General features: G+C 41.4%; 1 protein-coding gene and 1 pseudogene across 3 annotated transcripts in view; both read right to left on the reverse strand.

Moving 5' to 3' along the window:
- The window catches only part of CHID1 (chitinase domain containing 1), a 283479-nt gene that overhangs the window by 169392 nt on the left and 92783 nt on the right, over positions 1-21304 (reverse strand). For all 3 annotated transcript variants that reach the window (XM_090032444.1, XM_090032443.1, XM_090032445.1), the window contains 2 exons: positions 16029-16130; positions 14695-14850 (listed from right to left, as the gene is read on the reverse strand). In XM_090032444.1, coding sequence (XP_089888570.1) covers positions 14695-14850; positions 16029-16130 — 258 coding nt within the window. The remainder of the gene's footprint in view (positions 1-14694; positions 14851-16028; positions 16131-21304) is intronic.
- LOC149871396 (U2 spliceosomal RNA) lies at positions 17140-17441 on the reverse strand (annotated as a pseudogene).

Raw genomic sequence — 21304 nt, forward strand, 5'->3', positions numbered from 1 at the left:
CTGCCTAACATTGTCTGTATTCAGAAACACATATTCCATTAGTTTATTTTTAAACAAGCCAATTTTTCCATCATCAGATGTATTAAAATCGGGAGAAAAGCCTTGGACCACTGAATCAAAATTGATGGGGAAAATAATTTCTACCTTTCCCTCCCCACTGCCAAAAAAAAATAAAAAATAACAACTCAGGAAACTAATCAGTTGAAAACAAAGGTCATGCCAGGCTTAGAGGTGACAGGAAAGAGGGAGACAGAAGCTAAAAGTCTGCTTTGCTCTTTGAGTATATTTCCAACTGAAATGTTATAGACTGCCTACACTGCGTAGCTCATTGTGCAATCTCTCTCTGCAAACACACACACACACACACACACACACACACACACACACATCAAGGTTGATGAGTCTTGTGCAGCTTGGGTCAACAGGGCTGGACCTTCTATCTCAAGTAATAGAGGGGATCATGCTTTTCAAACCAAAGCCCCAAGGTTCAAGTCCCTTATGCTAACAGCCCAGCTGGATACATGGAGTAACACTAGCATATCACTAGCACAATGACTTCTTCAAGGTTCACTCCTGAAAGATGACTAGTGTTTCCTGGAGGCACATAAGAAACAACATCTAGAGTTAATTCCAAATGGGAGCTAAAAGCATAGAGTGCTTCCCAGAGGGCAATGACCAAAAGGCAGGAACTGATTCTAGCATATCCTCAGAACAAAGTATAGTGTGGTAACAGGCGGCAGGAGCAGACCAACGAACTACAGAAAGATTAGCACAACAGCAGAAGGAAACTTCCTTTGCTGTCTCTTCTATCACACTCCCACCAAACAATCACAACCACCACTCACTGCTCCCCCAAGCTTCCAGCAACATTCTTCTCAACCTCCTAACCAGGAGGAAGAACTTGACCACGAATTCTCTAGGGAACTGGCAGAGGCTGCATGCTCTTGGTGCATGGTCATCACAGGTGACTTCAACCACCTTGAAATCTCATGTGAAGGGAATTCAGCCAAATCTGATTGGTTGTGAAGCTTCCTGGCTTGCACTGATGAGCTCTATTTGACTCAAGAAGTCCACAGGCCAACAAGACGTAAGGCACTGCTGCATCTGGTTCCTACCCTGGGGGTTTTTAAGAGGAGGCTGGATAAACATCTTGCTGCAGTCGTTTGACCCCAGTATTATTTCCTACCATGGCAGGGGGTCGGACTAGATGATCTACTCAGGTCCCTTCCGACCCTAAAAACTATGAAACTATCTGGTTCTGGCCAAAGAGAATGATCTAGTGAGTGACCTTAGGATCGAAGGGAAACTAGGTAACCATGATCATAAGTTGATCACTTTCTCTATCCGTTGCAAAGCTGGCAAATCAGTCAAGGATTTCTGCATTGCTGACTGATTCTGGGCTCCACACTTCAAAAATTATGTGGAGAAGCTCCAAAGTCCAGAGGACAGCCACACACATGATTAGAGGTCAAGAGAACAGGCCTTATGAGGAGAGGCTGAAAGGCTTGGGACTCTTCAGTCTGAAGAAGTGAAGGCTCAGGAGTGAATTGGTAGCAGCCTATAAGTATATAAGAGGTGTAGTAGATACACTAAAGGGTAGCGGTAGGATTCAGGGAGACCTCAACAAATTGGAGCATTGGGCCAAAAGAAGTTTTGTGAGGTTCAACAAGGACAAGTGTAAAGTCCTGCACTTAGGACAGAACAATCCCATGCACCAGTACAGATTGGGGACTGGTGAGGCCACATCTGGTATACTGGTTTCAGTTTGGGGCACCTCACTACAGAAAGGATGTGGACAAATTGGAGAGTGTCCAGCAAGGGCAACAAAAATGGTGAGGGGGCTGGGGGATATGACTTCTAACGAGAGGCTGAGGGAACTGGGCTTCTTTAGTCTGGAGAAGAGAAGACTGAGGGAGGATTTAATAGCCTTTAACTACCTTAAGAAGGGTTTGAACAAGGATGGAGTTAGACTGTTCTCAGTGGTGGCAGATGACAGAACAAGGAGCAATGGTCTTCAGTTGCAGAAAGGAACATTTAGGTTACATATTAAGAAGAATTTTCTCACTAGGAGGGCAGTAAAGCACTAGAACAAGTTACCCAGAGAGGTGGTGGATGCTCCATCCTTGGAGGTTTTCAAAAACCAGCTAGACAAAGCCTTGGCCAGAATGATCCAGTTGGGGATGGTCCTGCTTTGAGTAAGGGGTTGGACTAGATGACCTCATGACACCCCTTCCAACCCTATGATTCTATGATCACTTCTATGATCTATGAGTTTGAATGAGCATCATACCCTTCTGCAACATTGCAAGCACAAGTAAAAGCTAATTATATCACTATTAATTAGTGACCACACAGGATTTAGCATGGTGGCATTTAGTATGTGCCCTGTAGCAAGGAACTCTATTCCTAAACAGATTTTAAGGAATTCTTAGCTCTAGAGGTTCAACTTTAGAAGTAGTGTACTACCAAGTTCATCACAACTGATAACAAGCATTTATCTTAATAGATACTGTCTGAAAACCAAACGCATCTGAAATCACACTAGCCAATAACTCCCAGTGTTACAGATACCATCTACTTCAAGGAAATGTTTACTTTCATAATAAATTATTTACCTAGACAAGAATACTCTTCTCTTCACTTTTTGAAACACTCAGTTCTTACTTTCACATAAGAATAATTATAATAACCTTTCGTTTAACTTCACATTTAGTCTGGATTTTTATTACTCAAGCTGGTGCATAGTGACAATAATAACTACATTAAATGTTCTATCTACCTTACATAAATTCATTCGTTTTCACACCTTCAGATAATATCCCTAATGCTACCACCTAATCCTAAAATGAGCAACTGACAGATACACCATAGAAACCTCTTGTAGAAGAACATCTCAGAGGGATAGAAGTGTACATAATATGTCCCTAGGAACACATACATCTTTACTACTCAATTATTTAAGCAGTTGTTACTTGTACCTTGTTTCCTACTAACAGACAGCACTGGAACTACATTATTTCCATACATATTTCCATACTATAGATTTTATGTCTGATCCAAAAAACTATAGGAAATGAGAGTTCTGTACTCGGTCTTTAGGTGCTGAGAGGCAGACAGCAGTCAAAGATGATACTCAGTCTTGAGGAGAGGGTTTAGTTTATGATTTATTTGCAATACCGATGTCTCCAATTAATTACACAAACCAAATTAAATCCAAGTAAAATATGAAGAAATCAGGACACAGTACACTGCAGAGTTAGAAAGAAATGACAGCCCAAAATGAAGTGATGAGCAAAGTCTGTAGGATCCTTGTTCTGGATAAGTTACCACCTTTGAAAACCTCTCTTCAAATGACCTCAAAAGCCTCCTTAGTGCAAATTCTTTGCAAAAGGAAATTGTGCCTCAGTCTGCCAGTACCCTCTTAAATCACCCTTAATAAGGATGCAGTACCTCACCCATGCCATACCAAGTCATTCAGCCTAATTGAAGCTTTCGCCTTTACCTGCCTCACTGCTAGGACAAATTGGGGAAGTGGGGATAAGTACCACATTTTATTACCTGCTATGTAGAGAATGGCAAGCAGCCAATGCAACTCTCAGTGGAATTTGAATCCTTACACACCATGCGAGGCATCTTATTTTTTGTCTTTGAACAGTATGGTGCAATGTCAAATCAGTTTCTCCCATGTTTCAACTGGTGATTTATTATATCGCTCTCTTTAAATGTGTAAAAACTAACATAAAAACCCTGTTCAGGTTTTTCTAAGTGAAGTTAAGTACACACAGCATTATCTCATGGCAATAGTGTTATTCACGGATTTATTTTAACGGCTTGCATTTGGAACAAAAGCAACTAAGATGCCAAATATCTCCAACAACAATGATGAAGCTGTTTAGTCAGGCAGAACATTGGAAGTGCTTCTTTTTTCTAACAGTACTGTACAAGCAAACAGGGCAAAATATTTAACTAGAACCTGCTTAATCAAGAATGCTGATTTGTTGAAAGCTCCGTGTGAACAGATTCAGCCTAGCAGACTCATCTACTTAGTGGGTCCAAACCCTGACCCTATTGCAGCTTATCCTATTGTAAGCCAGATCTTATTGCACCTTTCCTTGCTCATCTGCCATTGCCCTAGTCACTACAGTCTAGAAAAAACAAGTTGGGGGAGAACAGCTATAGACAAGCAAAACAATCAGGATAACATTTGACAAAAGCAGATTTTTTAATATTTTTAACAACTTACAGCTTATTCCATAGAGAAATCTAAAATTTTGGTACACTTCATATACCTACGCACCTACTCCAAGCATATTTGACACCCCTTTTTATTCAATTATTTGTTTTTCATAACAGGTTTTGGCAGCAGGGAACCTGTGAGAAAATCTGTGGTCCTGCTGGGTTACAAGAGACCTGAGGAAGCAACTGAAGGTAAGGATACTGCAGAGAAGTTAAATGATTTCTTAGTCTTCAGAGCATGTCAAAGGAGATACTTGATTCAGATCAACTCTTTTCAGATAAAATATTGTCAGATGGTGATATCAATAAAGGAAAGGTTGGAACTAATTGGTAATTAGAGCAGCAAGTCACTAACACTAAACAGCTGAACTCTGATAGAACTTTAATATAGTGTCAGGTTTTAATGACTGCAGTTTTGCAATTCACCTACTTCATGCTTGAAGACTGGAGGGCAATGAATACTTTTAGAAAAAACCTAGGGTGATCCTGGAATCTCCAAGCATATCTGTTTTACTTTAGAAGCCAGGTAAATTGTTTGAAATTATAATGAACAACCAGAGGAATGTGGGAAGAAGCCAAAATGGCTTCTGTAAAGTAAAACTGTATTAATATGTAGCTTGTTCAAGTATCAGACAGGTCCCCTCATGCTAGATGAACTTATTATAATATCACAAATATATTTCTAAAAGAACTGCAAGAGAGAAGCAAGCATGCTTATTACACTTGCGAGCATTATGGCCAATAGATCTCACATAAGCACTCCCAATAACAAACTACATGATGTTGTAAAAGAAAAACTGTTTTCATTTTGTTAATTCTAATAAGGTATATACACACATTACTTCTTTTGATGTACACAAAGGGGGAAAGGGTATTACAGAAGTGATCTATATCTTTTCACCAAAAACGACAACTGCGTACTTACACCTTTAGATTACATTCTGCAATAAAAGCCATTAGCCCGATAACACTTTATACCAACAGAAATGCTGCAGAAAATTATGTTGTGAATATCCTGATTGGAAAATAGTCAGTGAATGAAGCCTGCCTATGATGCTCCTGGCTTCATTCCATCGGCAGCACACCACATTTTCATCTAAGATTTCTGCCCTTGAGTAAAACACAAACACAAGGCCGCCAAAGGTTGCCATGCCTGATTTCATCTTGCAGAGTTAAAACCCTAGAAACATGGCTACAACCTGTATCCCTGAAACATGGAAGATATCAAAATTAGCCATTTTGAAATGAAAGCCTCAAAATTTTACAAGAAGCAAAATTCAACATCTTGAGACCTGAAAGCTGACACCATTGCTCCGGCCTTTTGTTTCAAGCCAAATTTGCATACTCATATTGCAGTCACAACAAAAGAGAAATTCCTTGCACAGAAGAGCCTTCCATCACCCATCCTCCTGTGAAATATGAAACATCATAACAAGAAAGGAGCATAATTCAATGTCCTGCTTGCCGTCAGACAACTGTGAAGTAAACAGACTTGCTCCAACTTTTATTTGAACCTACGTTACATAAAATAAACTTCTTAGCCAGGGGACATTACACCACCTTCCAGCTCTCCTATGAAATATGGATTTGCATTTCCACCTGGGAGAAATTTTACAATCTTTGCACTCTGCTATGCCCGAGGAAGGGCACATGAGCCTGAAAGCTAGCAAATAATGACATTTTTTCAACCATCTTATTGGTCTAATAAAAGATATCACCTCTCCAAGAGTTCCGATTACTAGAAACAGTAAAAAAAAAAAAATGTAGGTGTATGGGAAAAATTAAAAAAAAAAACAAACCAAAAAAAAAAAAAGCAGCTTGCAAACAGCCTCAGTGCCACTGAAAAACTTGATACATATGAGGTGCAAGGGAGACAGAGACATTGAGCCATAGCGTGGAATGTAATCTGGCTCTCCCTAGGGCCCACTAAATCTTTATCACAGATCTCATAGTACAGCCCGTCGAGTGTGGGTAGAGAACCAGGACCTTGTGATCACTCCATGTCTTCCTTTCTTTAAAAACTACAAGATTAGATCACAACACATTATAAATGATTAGTGATCAACTATAGCTTTTAAGATTATTTACACTGCTGTACCAACCAACCAATATCTAAACTTGAAACTATAAATGAATGTTTAAAGGTCAAGTCTCTGCAGAGGTCTGCTCTATCTTCTAGATCTTGTTCTTTAGAGCTCCCATCTGTAATTAAGCATTCCTGCTGACTTCCATGAGAAGGAGATTCATTTTCATGCTCTGACCCTATCCCTTTCTGGTGGTTGATCCACTTTATGTTGAGGCGGAATATGCTAAAGGTGAATTCTTTTTCTTCGTAGAATGCCTTTTGGAGTCTTCACTATGTAGAATCTAGGAAGTTTGATTCATTTTGGACAGTTCCAAACATTTGGGACGTTTTGAGCCAAACTATGTTCCCCTGGCAGAAGCTCTGGTAGTGGTTTTGCTCCATGCTGAACAGTGAAGTTGTTTTGCTGTTGGAGTTTTAGTTCAGCATCTTGTTTTTTAAATTTCTGTAGGTTGGACTATCTCAGATTAAGTATCCTAAATCATCATCCCATCAGCAGTTCAACCAGTGAAAGTCTTGATGTCAGAAGTGTCAGGAGTGCCAGATATGGATTTTTGGATTTATATAGAAGCTGTTTCAAAGTCTGTATTTTCTCTCAGCTTCCCCATTGCTCTGAGGATAGTAAAGACAGGTGGCATGACGCTGAAAAGTAAAGTTCTCTGAAAACTGTAGAAATAACTCAGACGAAAACAGAGGTCCATTGTCTGTTATGAGGATCTCAGAAATGTCATTCCTTGAAATTATAGACTTCAGTTTCTGGATGATCTGTGTCAATGAGGTCTGTGTAAGCAGAGCTAAGTCAATATATCTAGAACAATAATCTACTACAATATATATGTCCATTTCATATATGTTGCAAAGCTCTATGTGGTATCTGGAAACAATCTTTTTTCTTTCTTGCAATTCTCACAACCTTCCACTAAAATTCTGAATTTGCTCACTTAGCCCAGGCCACCATATAGACTGCTGTGCTCTTGCCCTGCCTTTGTTTATACTCTGGTGTCCTTCATGACACTTTGAAAACAGTGCTATCTGAAGCACCTGAGGGATCACAATGTGTCTTCGTTTAAAGAGCAAACCATCAAGTATGTGGAGAACGTTTCAGCCCTGTCAATATGGTTGTAGGTCTTTTGGAAATTGCAGCCTGTGGCCCCATCCATTTTGACAGAAATGAATTAATCACTCTCCTACTGCTCATTTCTAATTTGCTCACGTCTAATAGCATATGTTGGCAACACTGTCAGAACTATGGTAATATATATCAACATCTTTTTCCAAAGTTGTTTCTTCTTCTCTTGGTGGCTGTCTAACTGGTGCTCTGGATAGGGTGTCTGCAGCTATGAGCAGTTTTCCTGGTGTATGTTCAATAGTGAAAGAAAATCGCATTAGTCACAGCCAAAATCTCTGAATTCTGGTTGGAAAGTCATCCAAGGCTTTGGATCCCAGCGATGCCACAAGGGGTTTGTGATCTGTTTCTATCTATTTTAAAATTCAGGCCAACCAAGTAAGAGCTGAGCCATTCATAGGTTTAAGTGACTGCCAAGGCTTCTTTTTCTATTTGAGCATAGCATTGCTTGGTGTCTAAAAGACATCTTGATATATAAGCAACGAGCCCTTCTGGCCGTGTCTGAATCAGTACTGCTCCTAAGCCATATGAAGATGCATCCTCTGTGACTACTGTGGGGTAATGTATTAAACACTGTGATGTCAGTAATTTTTTTATGGTATAGAATGACCTTGTACATTTTCCCAGATCCGCATATTGCATCCATTAAGGAGATCTGTTAAGAGCTTTGTTAGCTGTGCTAAATTTGACAAAGAAAAAATTCCAAACTGGTTGGTTATACTGAACAACATCCTGTCTTATGGCAGGAATGTCCTAGGGTCCAGTTAAGGCACGCAATGCCTTTATTTCATCTAGGGCTGGCCGAATTCCATTTTTGATAGTAATATGTTTGACAAATTCTATTTGCTCCTTCCCAGATTCACATTTCTCATTCAAAATGAGGCCAGGTTGTAGAAGCACTGCAAAAGAGCATGTAGGCATTCATCATGTTCCTGTTATTTTTGCCATATACAAACATAACATCTGCATGATAAAGGACACTGGGAAGCCCTGTCACTATCTGAGAGACTTTTTTTGGAAATGTGTTGGTGTTGATGATAAGTGTAAAGGAAATCAGTTGAAACACTGTCCAGAACACGGTATGAATGTAGTTAATAGTCTAGATTCTTTAGGGAATTGCCAAAACCCTCCTGTAGTATCTAATTTGAGAACACTTTAGCCTCTGACAACTGAGGCAATGTATTTTCTACTGCAAAAAGCATAGGTCTTTTTCTGCATACATTTTTGTTAAGCAAGGTCCATACAAATGCAAATTTTTCCATTGAGTTTCAGTACTACAACTATCCCTGCCCACCAGTCTGTTGGTTCAGCTATTTGGGAAACAGCTTCCATGTTCTTTAATTATTCCTTGACTTCTCTTTTGCAAAAGTAGGGAGATGTGCCAAGGAGTTGTTAGAGCAAAAGGAATTGGTGATGGCACTAATTTAATTTTATATTTCCCTGACAGCTTCCCCAACCTTGTGAAGACCTGAGGATACATTTCTTGTATGGTTTGTGTTTTGCTATTAATTGAGTCTAGTATTTCTACAAGGAAAGTTCTTGTATTGCTGGCTATACCAGTAAGGGCTCTGTTAGCACTTGTACACATAGATAGACTGTGACAAAATTTTTCCTTTTTCTTCCAGGGGTACACTGATAGAGAATTTCTGGGCCAATACCAATGGCCAATTGTTAATGAGCCATGTCGGCTGATACCAATCTGATTCCGGCATGCAACCAGGCAGCATGAAGAACGGTGTCTGACTGGTAAATCTGTCGTGGGTAAGGAAGGGACATGGGGGGGCAGATCAAGGCCCCAGCAAGGAAGGAGGAAGTGGGGCAGAGGCTGCCCAGCTAGGGCAGGGCAGGGGACAAAGCCCTGAGTGGCTCATCTGGGGGGCATGGGGAGGGAAGGTGACTCCTGCCACTGCACACATCCCAGGAAGGCATGGGGGGGCATGTGCCCCTGGATCTGCATGTGGGTTGAGGACAGGCTGCTGTTGTGGGCTGGGGCTGCAACGGGCTCTTCCTGGTGGAGGGCTGAGCTGGGCTGTGCTCAGGGTGGGTGGTGCTGGGAGGAGAATTGCAGTGGGGAGGGCTGCAGCCATCCCATAAGTTGCCACAGCCTCCCCTCCCCAACCTCTACTTTTTTTCCAATTTCCCCATGAACTGGCTACAAACATCTAATGCTTGCCCCTCTAAGAATTTTACCTGGCCTTTGCAGATCTCTCTCTCGGATAGATCATAATCTTTTGCAGGGATGGAAGTAACTTCAGCTCCAATATCTATTTTGGATTTAATGATTTGATCACTGAAATCTATATTAATGTACCAAGTCATTTGTTCTTTGATTGAGGCTATACTTTATTTACTTGATTCTAAGATGAGGGGTTTTTCCCCTGTTTAACATGGGAGGAAAGCCCCTTATCTTAGAATCAAGTACAAGGGCAGTGGAAGGGCATGCAGCTTCTGTGGCTTAGGCTCCAACCGCGACACAGGGTTAGGGACATAGATGCAGCTGCTGCCTGCCCCCTGGTACCAGCTCTGCACACCACCATCTCCCCCCAGCAGCCTCTCCCTCCCCATCTCGCCTACCCCATAGGACTGCTGTTTCTCTGTCTGCCCCTCTCCTTTGTTGTGTGCTCCATTCGCAGTGCAGCCTAGGGCTGGGCTATCCTCAGGCTAGAATGGGGATCCTCTGCACTGGCAGGTTGTGAGGAAGGGAAACAGAAGTGAAGAGGGAAGCGGGGGCACTCTGGCAGTTTGGGGATCCTCTTTCTCCCTCTCCCTCACCCCCCTCCTCCTGCCAAAGCAGGGGTCAGGACCACTCCTGACATGATGCGGTGTGAGGGGGAAAGAGACGTGTGCAGCCGTAGCATGTTGTAATCTGCTTTGCCCCCGGAGACTGTCCAACCTTTATTACAGTCTCCCTAATACTGTCTAGTGGGCGTAGAGGACCAGGACTCTGCAATCACTTCCAAGACATATTTCTGCAACTATCCACCAACCCTGTTATGGAAAAAGAAATGCATCCATCCCCATTTGTTTCAGTTAAGAGCAAAGTAAAACTTGCAAATGAGTCAAGAAGATTGCTTTTGAGCTCTGCTGGATTATAATGAAGAATGTGTTTCAGAGGCAGTTCCTTATTGCTCCTAGAGATCCACTGCAAACACTAAAACCACATACTCTGAACCTAAATTATTCATGCAGGGTATTGGATTAGATGACCCCCAAAAGTACCTTCAAAGCTTACAGGTTCTATGATTTTATAAATGGAAGGGAGAAAAGTTAGAGTGGACATTATGAAATGGGGTTTTACTATTGTAGTGCCCATAACATGCAACAACATGGGTAAACAGCACTACAGAAAACTTAAAAGCAGTATAAGACCCCAAAAGTTTGAGATGCAATGTCTAAGGGTCATTCTATAGCAACCATCAGTAAGGGATCTTTCTCCCTGGAGAGTTCCAAGCAGTGTAGTTCATGTAAGTGCAACAGATATTTTGTAGGAATTCCTAGTACAGGCATACCTTGGAGATATTGCGGGTTCGGTTCCAGACCACCGCAATAAAGCGAGTCACACGAATTTTTTGGTTTCCCAGTGCATATAAAAGTTATGTTTACACTATACTGTAGTCTATTAAGTGTGCAATAGCATTATGTCTAAAAAAACAATGTACATACCTTAATTAAAAAATACTTTATTGCTAAAAAATGCTAACCATCATCTGAGCCTTCAGCGAGTCGTAATCTTTTTGCTGGTGGAGGGTCTTGCCTTGATGTTGATGGCTGCTGACAGATCAGGGTGGTGGCTGCTGAAGGTTGGGGTGGCTGTGGCAATTTCTTAAAATAAGACAACAATGAAGTTTGCTGCATCGATTGACTCTTCCTTTCACGAAAGATTTCTCTGTAGCATGCGATGCTGTTTGATAGCATTTTACCCACAGTAGAACTTCTTTCAAAATTGGAGTCAATCCTCTCAAACCCTGCCGCTGCTTCATCAACTAAGTTTATGTAATATTCTAAATCCTTTGTTGTCATTTCAACAACGTTCACAGCATCTTCACCAGGAGTAGATTCCTTGACTTGCTCGATGGAGGGTTCCCACAAACCTTCAATTTCTAAAAAACGCAATATCTGCGAAGCGCAATAAAGCGAAGCACAATAAAAAGAGGTATGCCTGTACTGGCCTCAATATTCGAGGCAGGCAGATATTACAGATGTGCAAAGTGGGCCCTATTTGATTCGGACTCAGCCCGAATCAGAGACAGTGATTTGATTCATTGACTCAGATCACGGTCCCCGATTCGATTCGGCCAAATCTGAATCTGAAGATTTGATGCCAATTCAGAGAATCAGCAATTTGGCCAAAGACACATTTTTAAACGTTTTTTCTATATACCTCAAGGCACCAGGCACAGGTCGTGAATGCTCAGAAGCTGGGGCAGATGGAGTGTCCCACAGGAGCACGGGGGGTGAGGGGCCCCCTAGTGCTTGGTGGCAAACCTGGAAGTGGACCAGAAGTACTTCCAGTCTACTTCTGGTTCTGCTGGGGAGCACACTGGGTCCCTCCCAACTCAGCAATTGGTCGCAGGGGGACCCCAGGTGCCCCCCCAACCCAGGAGGCACCAGTCGCCAAGCCAGTAGGTATAGGGGGGCCCCCAGTACACTCCCCAGCAGACCCGGAAGTGGGACCAGAAGCACATCTGGTCCACTTCCGGGTCTCCTGCTGAGCGTGCTTGGGACTCCCCCCACACTTCTGTGAGACACTCCATCTGCCCCACCATCTTGGGTTCCACTACAGGAGCTCAGGTGGGAACTATGCCCCCACCCCACCTGCAGGGAGCTCCAAGCCCCGTGCTCTGATATCATGATTGGAAAAGCAGGGGCTGGGAGATCATTATCTCCCAGCCCCCACTCTACCATTGCAATCGGGAGCAGGGAACTGGGAAAACCTTACATCCCAGTGCCAGCTCCATGGTCATGAAACCAGTGCTGGGAGATAAGGGTCTCTCTAGCATCAGCCCCATGGTTGTGGAACCAGTGCTGGGAGCCTATTTCCTGCCCAGCAACATGAGCATGGAGCTGTGAGGGGGTGGGGGGAGGGGAAACAGGCTAGGGAGCTCGTTCCCTGTTCAGCTTTGCATTCGTAGAATTGTGCGGGGAATAAGCTCCCCAGCCTGTTCTCCCCACCAGTTCTGCACTCATACAGCTGGGCAGGGAACAAGACCCACAGTCTATTCCCCCCACCCCCAGCTCCATGCTCATGGAGCTTTGCAGGGAACAAGCTGTCTAGCCTCCATCCAGCGTTCAGGGTGGGGGCTGGAAGCTGTCCTGGTCAGGGACAGGTCCCTGCCCTGTGCCCCAAACAGTTGATCAAGTCATGGGGCTTTGAAAGAGCTGCAGGGGTCAGGTAGGTCCAATCCCCCTGCCCCAATCTCCTGGTGCGGCATCTAGTAATGAGCTAGCTGCTAGCTGCCCCACTTGTGGATTGGGACAGGGGGCTGGGACCTGTCCCTCCACTGCAGTTCTTTTCATGTCCCCTGCCCCTGATCAGGCAGCCAGAGTCAGGAGGTCCCTGCCCCAGCAGCAGGCAGCCCCCCAGTGCCCTCTGCCAGCCCCTAGGCTAGCATGCAGATGGAGCCTAGAACTCCTTCTAGTGGCAGTAGGGGCCCATTGCAGGACTGTATGAAACGTGGTGCAAAAAGCAGCAAATCTATTCCCTGATCCCTGCATGTGTAGATGCCTGCCCCAAAGCACTTACTTCAGAGTAGCTTACATCACAGTGAACTTAGGCCAGATCAAATACATGTGCACACATGCTCAATGTACAATAAAAACCGAGCACTGTAATAATGTCCAGTATACTTTGTTAGAAACTTTATTGCAGAAGTTACAAAACAGTTAAAAAGCCAACAAGACACTATTACTGTAGCAGATATTAAAGTACTTTATATTCCTGTTTGTCTACAGAAAAAAAAGTGTGAACGTTGTAGCAGAAATTATATTAATTATACTGTGCACTACAGTAATTACATTTGTAAATTCATTAGTTTTTCAACGGTGTAACATTACTTCTGTGAAACTGCTGCAATACATTTTATGGTAGCTATTTTGCTATGCTGTATAATAATTCTTTGGTGTTTACAAGCTCTCTTTTAGACAACTGCTTTGCACGCCCTATCCCTCACCCATTATCATCAGGTCTCTATTACTCAGCCAGATTCAGAAATAATTCAGCACAACACCTTCAATTAACTACATCTACAATTTTGCAAAAGAACAAATTGCCAGGAAAAGGTATGAATGAAATGCAGGCGAAGAAACAGAGCACAATACATGTGGTCAAAAAATGTCTGCGCACATGAAGGGCCAGAAAGGGAAAAAAAGAGCCTTCAGCTTAGGAGCCTTTGCCCAGACAAGCTGTGCTTTACTGCCTAATGGACAAGCTGTTATTGGCAATGAAATATCTTGGGTTCATTGATTTAGTTAACACATCTCACTTATGGGTGAAAGTAAGAATTACAGTCTTTGTGCCACAGATTTTTTTAAAAGTTTGATTTAATGCCAAATTTACTTTGATATTTCAAGAGATTCCTTCACTGGTTCAGTTGACTACCTGCATAACATACTTTTGTAAAGAAGGAACACAACAACTCATAGAGGCTATCACCCGAAACAGAGACAACAATTTTCTTCTAACAATCTGGGACTCCAATATTATTGTCTTTGGAAAAGTTATTTTATTTCTCTTTTTGCTTATAAATTCTAATCTGAAGGTGGGTTACCTCCAGCCTTTTCCTTGAGAGAACATTCACCAAAAATACTGCTAAGGTGATGCATCTGTAAACAAGCATCAACTTTTAAGTTAACAAGTAACAATTTCAGCAGCTCAGAAAAGCAGACTGCAAATCAACTGAGTAAATCTACCAACGATGCAGAGGAGAATATTTCAGACAATTTTAAGAGATAGCCAAGTCACTGCCAAAAAGATGAAAAAGTAGAAAAAAAATTAATTCTTACACAGGTAGATAGCAGTGGTTCCCTGCCAGCATTCCTGGCTTTCAGCAACAGAGGTCAATCTCATCAATATAAAAAGACCAACTCCTACTCTATTTTTATGTGATAAGAAAAGTTCTTTAAGCAACAATTTCATGTAAACATATTTGTCACATCCACATCCTAAAAAGTGAGCATTTCTATACACTCATATTTATAAAAAAAAAAAAAAGCCATTTTAAATAACTTTCATCACCTGTACAAATCTTACCTGCTGCCAAAGATAGGTTCCCCAGAGGCACCCAGAGCTGAATAGTCCATGCCATAGAAATTCAGCCCAAGAAGAATTTTACTTCTCCATTTGGATTCTGGATCTAGCATCTGCACACAGGCTCTTACCCAGGGAAGAGGTGAATTTGGACCAGGCCTGTTGGATCGGTAATGGAACAAACAGCAAATTTTTATTTTCATGAACCCAAAAATCTAAGAGCCACATTACACAAGCTATTAGTTGTGCTTAATACCCACATTCCACAGAATAAAAGTGCTCTCGCTCATTCACCCAGGTGGGGCCTAAAAACAATAAAAATAACTTATTTTGGATTAAGGTATTCTAGACTAGGTACAGACATTAAATTTATTGTACAGTAACAAAGCGCTCTACAGCCATAACAAAACAGATGGCCAGGGCACGTAGAACACTGTAAAAATGGTAGATAGCACTTTAAGGTAACCCTGGATGGATATGGCACATGACCTGGTGCCATGCATGGGCACGCAAAGCCCTCCAGCCCTACTCATCTGGGAAGTGCTTCCAGTTTATAAGGGTAAAGAGGTAGCTGGCTAGGGTTTCCACAGGTCTGAACAGCCATGCATGGAAGCTCCCACCCCCAACTCTGCAATCGCAAAGCAAGGGCTGAAAGCTCCCTGCTGCAGAAGGACATTGTCCTCGCATGGGCTCCAGCAGTGGAGCCCACTCCAGCAAAAGGCAGTTCCCAGGGACAGGGAGCAATCTCCCGCCCCCTGATGCTCAACTAACCAGGAGGAAATTTGCTGTCTACACTTGCCATATTGAGCAGTAATTACTCAATAGTTAATTTGCCATTTGCATTTGCAGGTAGCAAATTAATGGCCAAGTAGAGGAAATTACTGTGCAGTAAGGGTCAGCATGTGTAGATCGTGATTCTTACTATGCAGTAATTAATTTTACTGTGCAGTAAAGCATCTCATGTGATGCTCATCAGATGTGTCCAGTTATGCCAAAGATGCACATATGAAAATACCTTCACTCATGCATCACCCTATATGGTTCTGCACCTACAAAGATCTAAAATCAAAGTGAAAAGAACCTTACGTGGAGGATCAGAACCTTTTGGGAACCTGGGGCACTTAATGTCCATTAAAGTTCATAGGTATTGAGCATCCAACTATTGCACAGCTTTGAAATCCGAGTTTTCATTCATAATCCTATCCCCTAACCCAAAAATCTTACATTTGTTCAAGCAAACTAACCACCCTTATTGTAAATCAACCCTTATGTATTTCACAGGTACAAAAACGGGTATCAAGTTATAAGGTTACCTGTTTTCATCTTTGTAGCCTTACCGTTGTGGGGCTGAATAGTCATAGGTCATGAGACTGAAACTGTCCACTATTGGGGCCAATTGATCAAATTCTTTTTTTGTGAACATCCCCAACTGGTTACTCCTTTAAAAACAAATGAGACAGAAATGATACACTTTAACTTTCTCTCTTTCCCATTTGAAGAATTTAATTCAGTTTGTTTGATCACATAAAAATTACAAACTTCCATTTTGAAATTACGTTGAGACAACTTGGTGAAGTTTGCAAAATAAATGTTTCTCTCTCATTTCATAGATTTCAAGGGCCTATAGTCACCTTAACAACTGCCTCCGGTCTCCTCCTATCTTGTGCAATCTCTCTCTACCTTGTCAAATCTTTGTCTATCTCTTCCAGATCATATTTCCCGTTACATTCCTATCGTTACCTTGTTCTGCCTTGAGGGCTAATTCTTTATACCGCAGATTCCAAAAACATCAGTTCTCACAATACACCAAAGGTATTTCCACTTCGATATAGTGGAATGGTTTGCATGTCTCCGTCAAGAGTTATGTTGCCAGTATCATGGCATAGCTACCAACAGGTTCACCTGTGCCAAAGAGGTTGAGGGGTAGAGACCAAATTAAGAGGAATACCCTAGTTCTTCAGGTTCAGGGTTCAACCTCAACTAGTAAAAAAAGCCAAGAAACCAAAATGAAAATAAATGCTTATGTAAATATACTGAATACTGATGTATTGCCCATGGGAATGTAGCAAACAATCAAACAGTAGGAATCCACAAAAATAAAAAAAAAATTCCGATCTACTGTGATTTCTGCATGTTCTCTGCCACAGAAGAATTGCTCTATTGCCATATTTACTCATATACAAGATGAGTCCCCTGCCCAACCCCCCCCAGTCAGCATGGGGGGAAAGCCATCATCTTATAATTGCATACAAGACAACCTCATTAAATACCTTGTCTATCACTCAATTGCTGCCAAAAGCAGCATGTGCTCAGTAATTCAAACCAAGTATCAAGTTGAATAAATACAGCCAACACTGGACCTGACCATAAAAAAAAAACATGACCCATATTTGGGTAAACATACTGGAGTGAGTGACTCCCATAAAAGGGCAGTTACTTCCTCAGGATGGAACATGTGCCATGTCTGGAGGGACTGTAATACCAGGCCAGCACTTGCAGAGGCCAGAGCAAGCTCTGACACCCTCCCCTGATGCTAAAAATGCTGATGTAGACCTTTTGTTTGTTTCTTTGCTTAGGCCTTAGAAAACAAACAAAAAAACTCCCCACATAGGCAAGTGTTACCTCCACAGGAAACTGGCACCAGACTTAAAATTACTGCAATACTAGGGCAGCCAGAAGCAACCCTGACACCCTCCCTGTGGTGCTAAAATGCTGCTACATTTGATCTTAGCCAAAAACTGAGATGCTGATAGGAACGTACCACAAGGATAGATTAGTGCAGCCCATCTGAATGAGATAAATGACAGTGCCCAACATGCTCAGTCCCCCTCAGTGCCAACTCTTTTCCAAGTCATAGAGAGCCACTACATGACATATATTTTTACTTCCTCTTCACTCCAGCAGCACCTTTCTTCCCTATTTCCAAGTTTACCTATTTCTTCATCAGCCTTAAATGTCTTGCAAACACCAGCAAGCAGGTCCCCGAAAACAGCTGACTCAGAATTTCTCTGTTGCATATGATTAGTGTGGTCCTAGCCTCCATGAGGTAGAATTCAACCAAGTTGCACTATGCCTCATATGCATATAAACGTTTGGAGCATCCCAGGACTTGTGACAAGAACACTCTGTTCCAGTCATGAATGGGAGGCTAATTAGCACATGAAGCCTTTGGGCGTAGGAGGAAGGGAGGCTGGATCTGGAGTATACACATGTTCTGAGAAGTGCTGAGCTGTGAGGTCACCATGGCTTGAAATGCTGTTGACCCAGATGCGGTCCAGCCCAATGAAATATATGATAAATCATGAGCCTTTTGGTTTTGGACTAATATAATGCATAAGTGTATATGCTATACAAGTAGGTACAGAAGTGCTGCTTAAAAGTGTGTGTATGGAGTACCTGTGCTAAAACTTGCAGTAGTTTCTAAAAAAAGTAATATGCATCAATTCTGAATGAATTAAGTCTATGGGTACTATATGGAAATTACTACAGCACTGCTTATTTCAAGATCAGTGTTTTTAAATATGCTCCTTAGTTCCATGTTCTCAGACAAGGCAGGATCTAATGTAAGGACGGGGGAAGAGGCTGCAGGGGAAAGAAGTTGTGGGGCAGAGGGCAAGGGGACTATTTGACCCCCCCAGGCTTATCTTTCTGCTGCAGCAGTGGGAGGGGGACAAATTCAGGGCAAGCCTGCAATAATTAGATTCTATACCTGGAAAATTGTAACAAATTTATAAATTTTTCATATGCATAATCTAATTATTGGGGAGCTATCTTATATTCAGAGTGGTCTTACATTAGAGAAAATGCAGGGGGGGGTTTTAAACAGTCAAGAAACAAGTGAAGCCTAAGAGCTGGCATTTTCTGAGTAGGGCCTCATGTCTAACAAGGTTGAGAACTGCTGGCCTAGAGAGGTTTAAATCAAAGCCTACTATCATGGCAACCTTTAAACAGTTTACCTTATCTGTTCATCTACATAATTCCACTCAATTTTCAGGGAATATGACTATATTAGGCACATAACTTCTTCCCACCAGTTACGCATCTGTCGGTCAGGCCAAGTGTTTCCAATTTACATCTAAGATGCATTTACAATGCTTCCAAATATATGAACCTATAATCCAATATCCTTACCTATCAGTTATTGAAGGGAGATATAGATTTCCTCTTATTCTATTTATACCAGTCTCTTTCCAGTTTATGGCTTCCCTCTCTGAAACGTAAGCCAAATTTGACTGTGAATGGAACTCAGCTCATACACACCTCACACCCTCTTATCTGACCTACATGCACAGACATCTCAAATGGCAATTCTCAAAGGTTACCTTCCTTCCAGCCAGGCATCGGTTCTTTGAGGTGTGAATAGCCTGTAGTTGTCTAGACACCTAATCAGCAATTACTCGACTAGCTAATATCAGTCATATTACAAAATACAAAATTACATTCACATTAAATATCAGGGTTCATACAAACATGAAAATGATAAAACTGAACACAGCCTAATATTAACTACAAATAGAGACCAAACACCACACTGGTAAAACTAATTAGTAAAATATCTATAAATAACACCCCACAGAACTACAAATCAGTCCTGCCTGTGTGGGTTTCTGACTAAGTAATGATGCAATTCTGGGTAGGAGTTATTATTACTTAGTTTTGACGATTGACTTATGAGTTCAAGTAGTTTCAGAGCATTGAACAAGATGTATAGCATTGAGATCCAATTACCTGTTCATCTCTTCAATGCTAATACCTTTTTGAACCTGACTGTGCAAGAGGAAAAATGCATTTCCTTATTAAATTTGGTCACTTCCTATGAAAACCAACTTTAAGCAATATTTTTTGATACCATATGAAGGATAATGGAGACTTTACAGAACTTTGGAGATGACAGAAAGGGGGGAAAGATGAACTAAGAGGAGAAGCCTGTTTCCTGCAAGGTTACTGGAATTCTAGTTTCCTGGGTCCAAGTGGCTTGAAAGCTCAAAAGCTACTTCAAATACCCATAGCCATAAAATCATAAAATGATAGGATTGCAAGAGAAAGAGCAACAGATATCCCCTTCCCATTTCTCTGCCCAAGGACCACATCACCTTTCTGTCAAGGCTAAGATGGGGCATCATTACAAGGGTAAGAGAAATCACTAGGAGCATGCAAGTCCTCACAAACAGGGACCCAGATAAATAGCTCAATCCTCTCAAAATGCGAGACAGAATGAGTTTTATGTGACATCCATGGAAGGAAGGAGGGAGAAAGACTGCAGAGTCTAGCATTTTTGTGACTTTATGAAAATATATTACTCGACAGCTATCTAGGAAGACTACAAATACACTTAATTACATCTTATTTATAATAATAGGAGAAGGAGGAGGAGGAGGAGGAGAAGGAGAGCTGTTTAACGAATCTACCATTAAAAAAAAAAAAGAGAGGGAAAACACTTATTTTGAACTCTATTAAACAAAGCAGTGTATGAATCCTATGATAAATCATATCAGCTGATCCAACAGATTAAAAGAGTGCAACAGCATTGACAGCAAATTTTCAAAGAATCTTTAAGGGAGACATTTTAATTATCATGTTGACAAAGAAGTTAACAAAGTAGAGGCTATGAAGTGGTGTGGCATAATCATTTTACTTATAACTCATTGGTGTAAGAGTTGAAACTTAATAACATTTGCAAGTCAGGTCAACGAACCTGGTAGAAGATACAGTAGAATTAAATTATTTACCACCAATATGGATTAATGTATTGGTGAATGTCTTTCTTGCTGTATGCTTTGCTTGCCTCACTAAGCAGCTACTACTTCACCCCCAGGATTTCAAAAAACAAATTACATTTTTTTTTGGGGTGGGGGGGGGAATCTCATGAGTACACCTCAGATTTCTCACTGGTTGCCTGCCTGTCTCACTTCACAAATTTAAATTGCAAATGTTCTGCAAGAATAAATAAAATGAACGGCATCTTTGATATTGTGTCATGATAACCTAAATATTTGTATGCAAAACATTTTTGCTCTCCCAACACCAGCAAAATGAATTTTCAATAAATTGATTTTGCTTACTCATAAGGAAAAAAGCATAAAAAGTAATTATAATGTGCACTAGATTTTAGAGTGTGTTGTATCATTTTATAGATTAAGCAGGACAACATTTTAATGAAACTCAGAAATGCAACTCGCACCCCTACCTTCTGTTTCTAAACAAACTTCTTTTTGAAGAGGAGAAATCCAAATACAAACCATGTAAAATATGGTCATCTACTCGCACCTAGGGGGGATTGTGACTGAAGTATTTCAAATAAGAAAGGATGATTAGCCAGGAACAAAGACTAAATGTTTAATTCAGACCAACTCTAACAACATTACAGAAGCCTTCTCAATTCACGGAGGAGAGAATAAACCACTAACCCTCCCTCGAAAGCAAATGCTGACAATTCCAACTCAATAGCACCAGTCAATTTTGCTCAAGCACTTTGAGGAGCCCTTAGCCAAAAGGGGAAAAAAAAAAAATCTAATTGGCCCAAAGCCTTCCAGAAGGATTTTCTCTCCAAGAATTGATACCTAAAGATAAAAACAAATCTAAAGAGTTTTGCACAGCTACCATGCCTTTCATC

This window comes from Crocodylus siamensis, chromosome 2, assembly GCF_052110815.1.
Source record: "Crocodylus siamensis isolate JL-2025a chromosome 2, ASM5211081v1, whole genome shotgun sequence".
NCBI lineage: Eukaryota > Metazoa > Chordata > Crocodylia > Crocodylidae > Crocodylus > Crocodylus siamensis.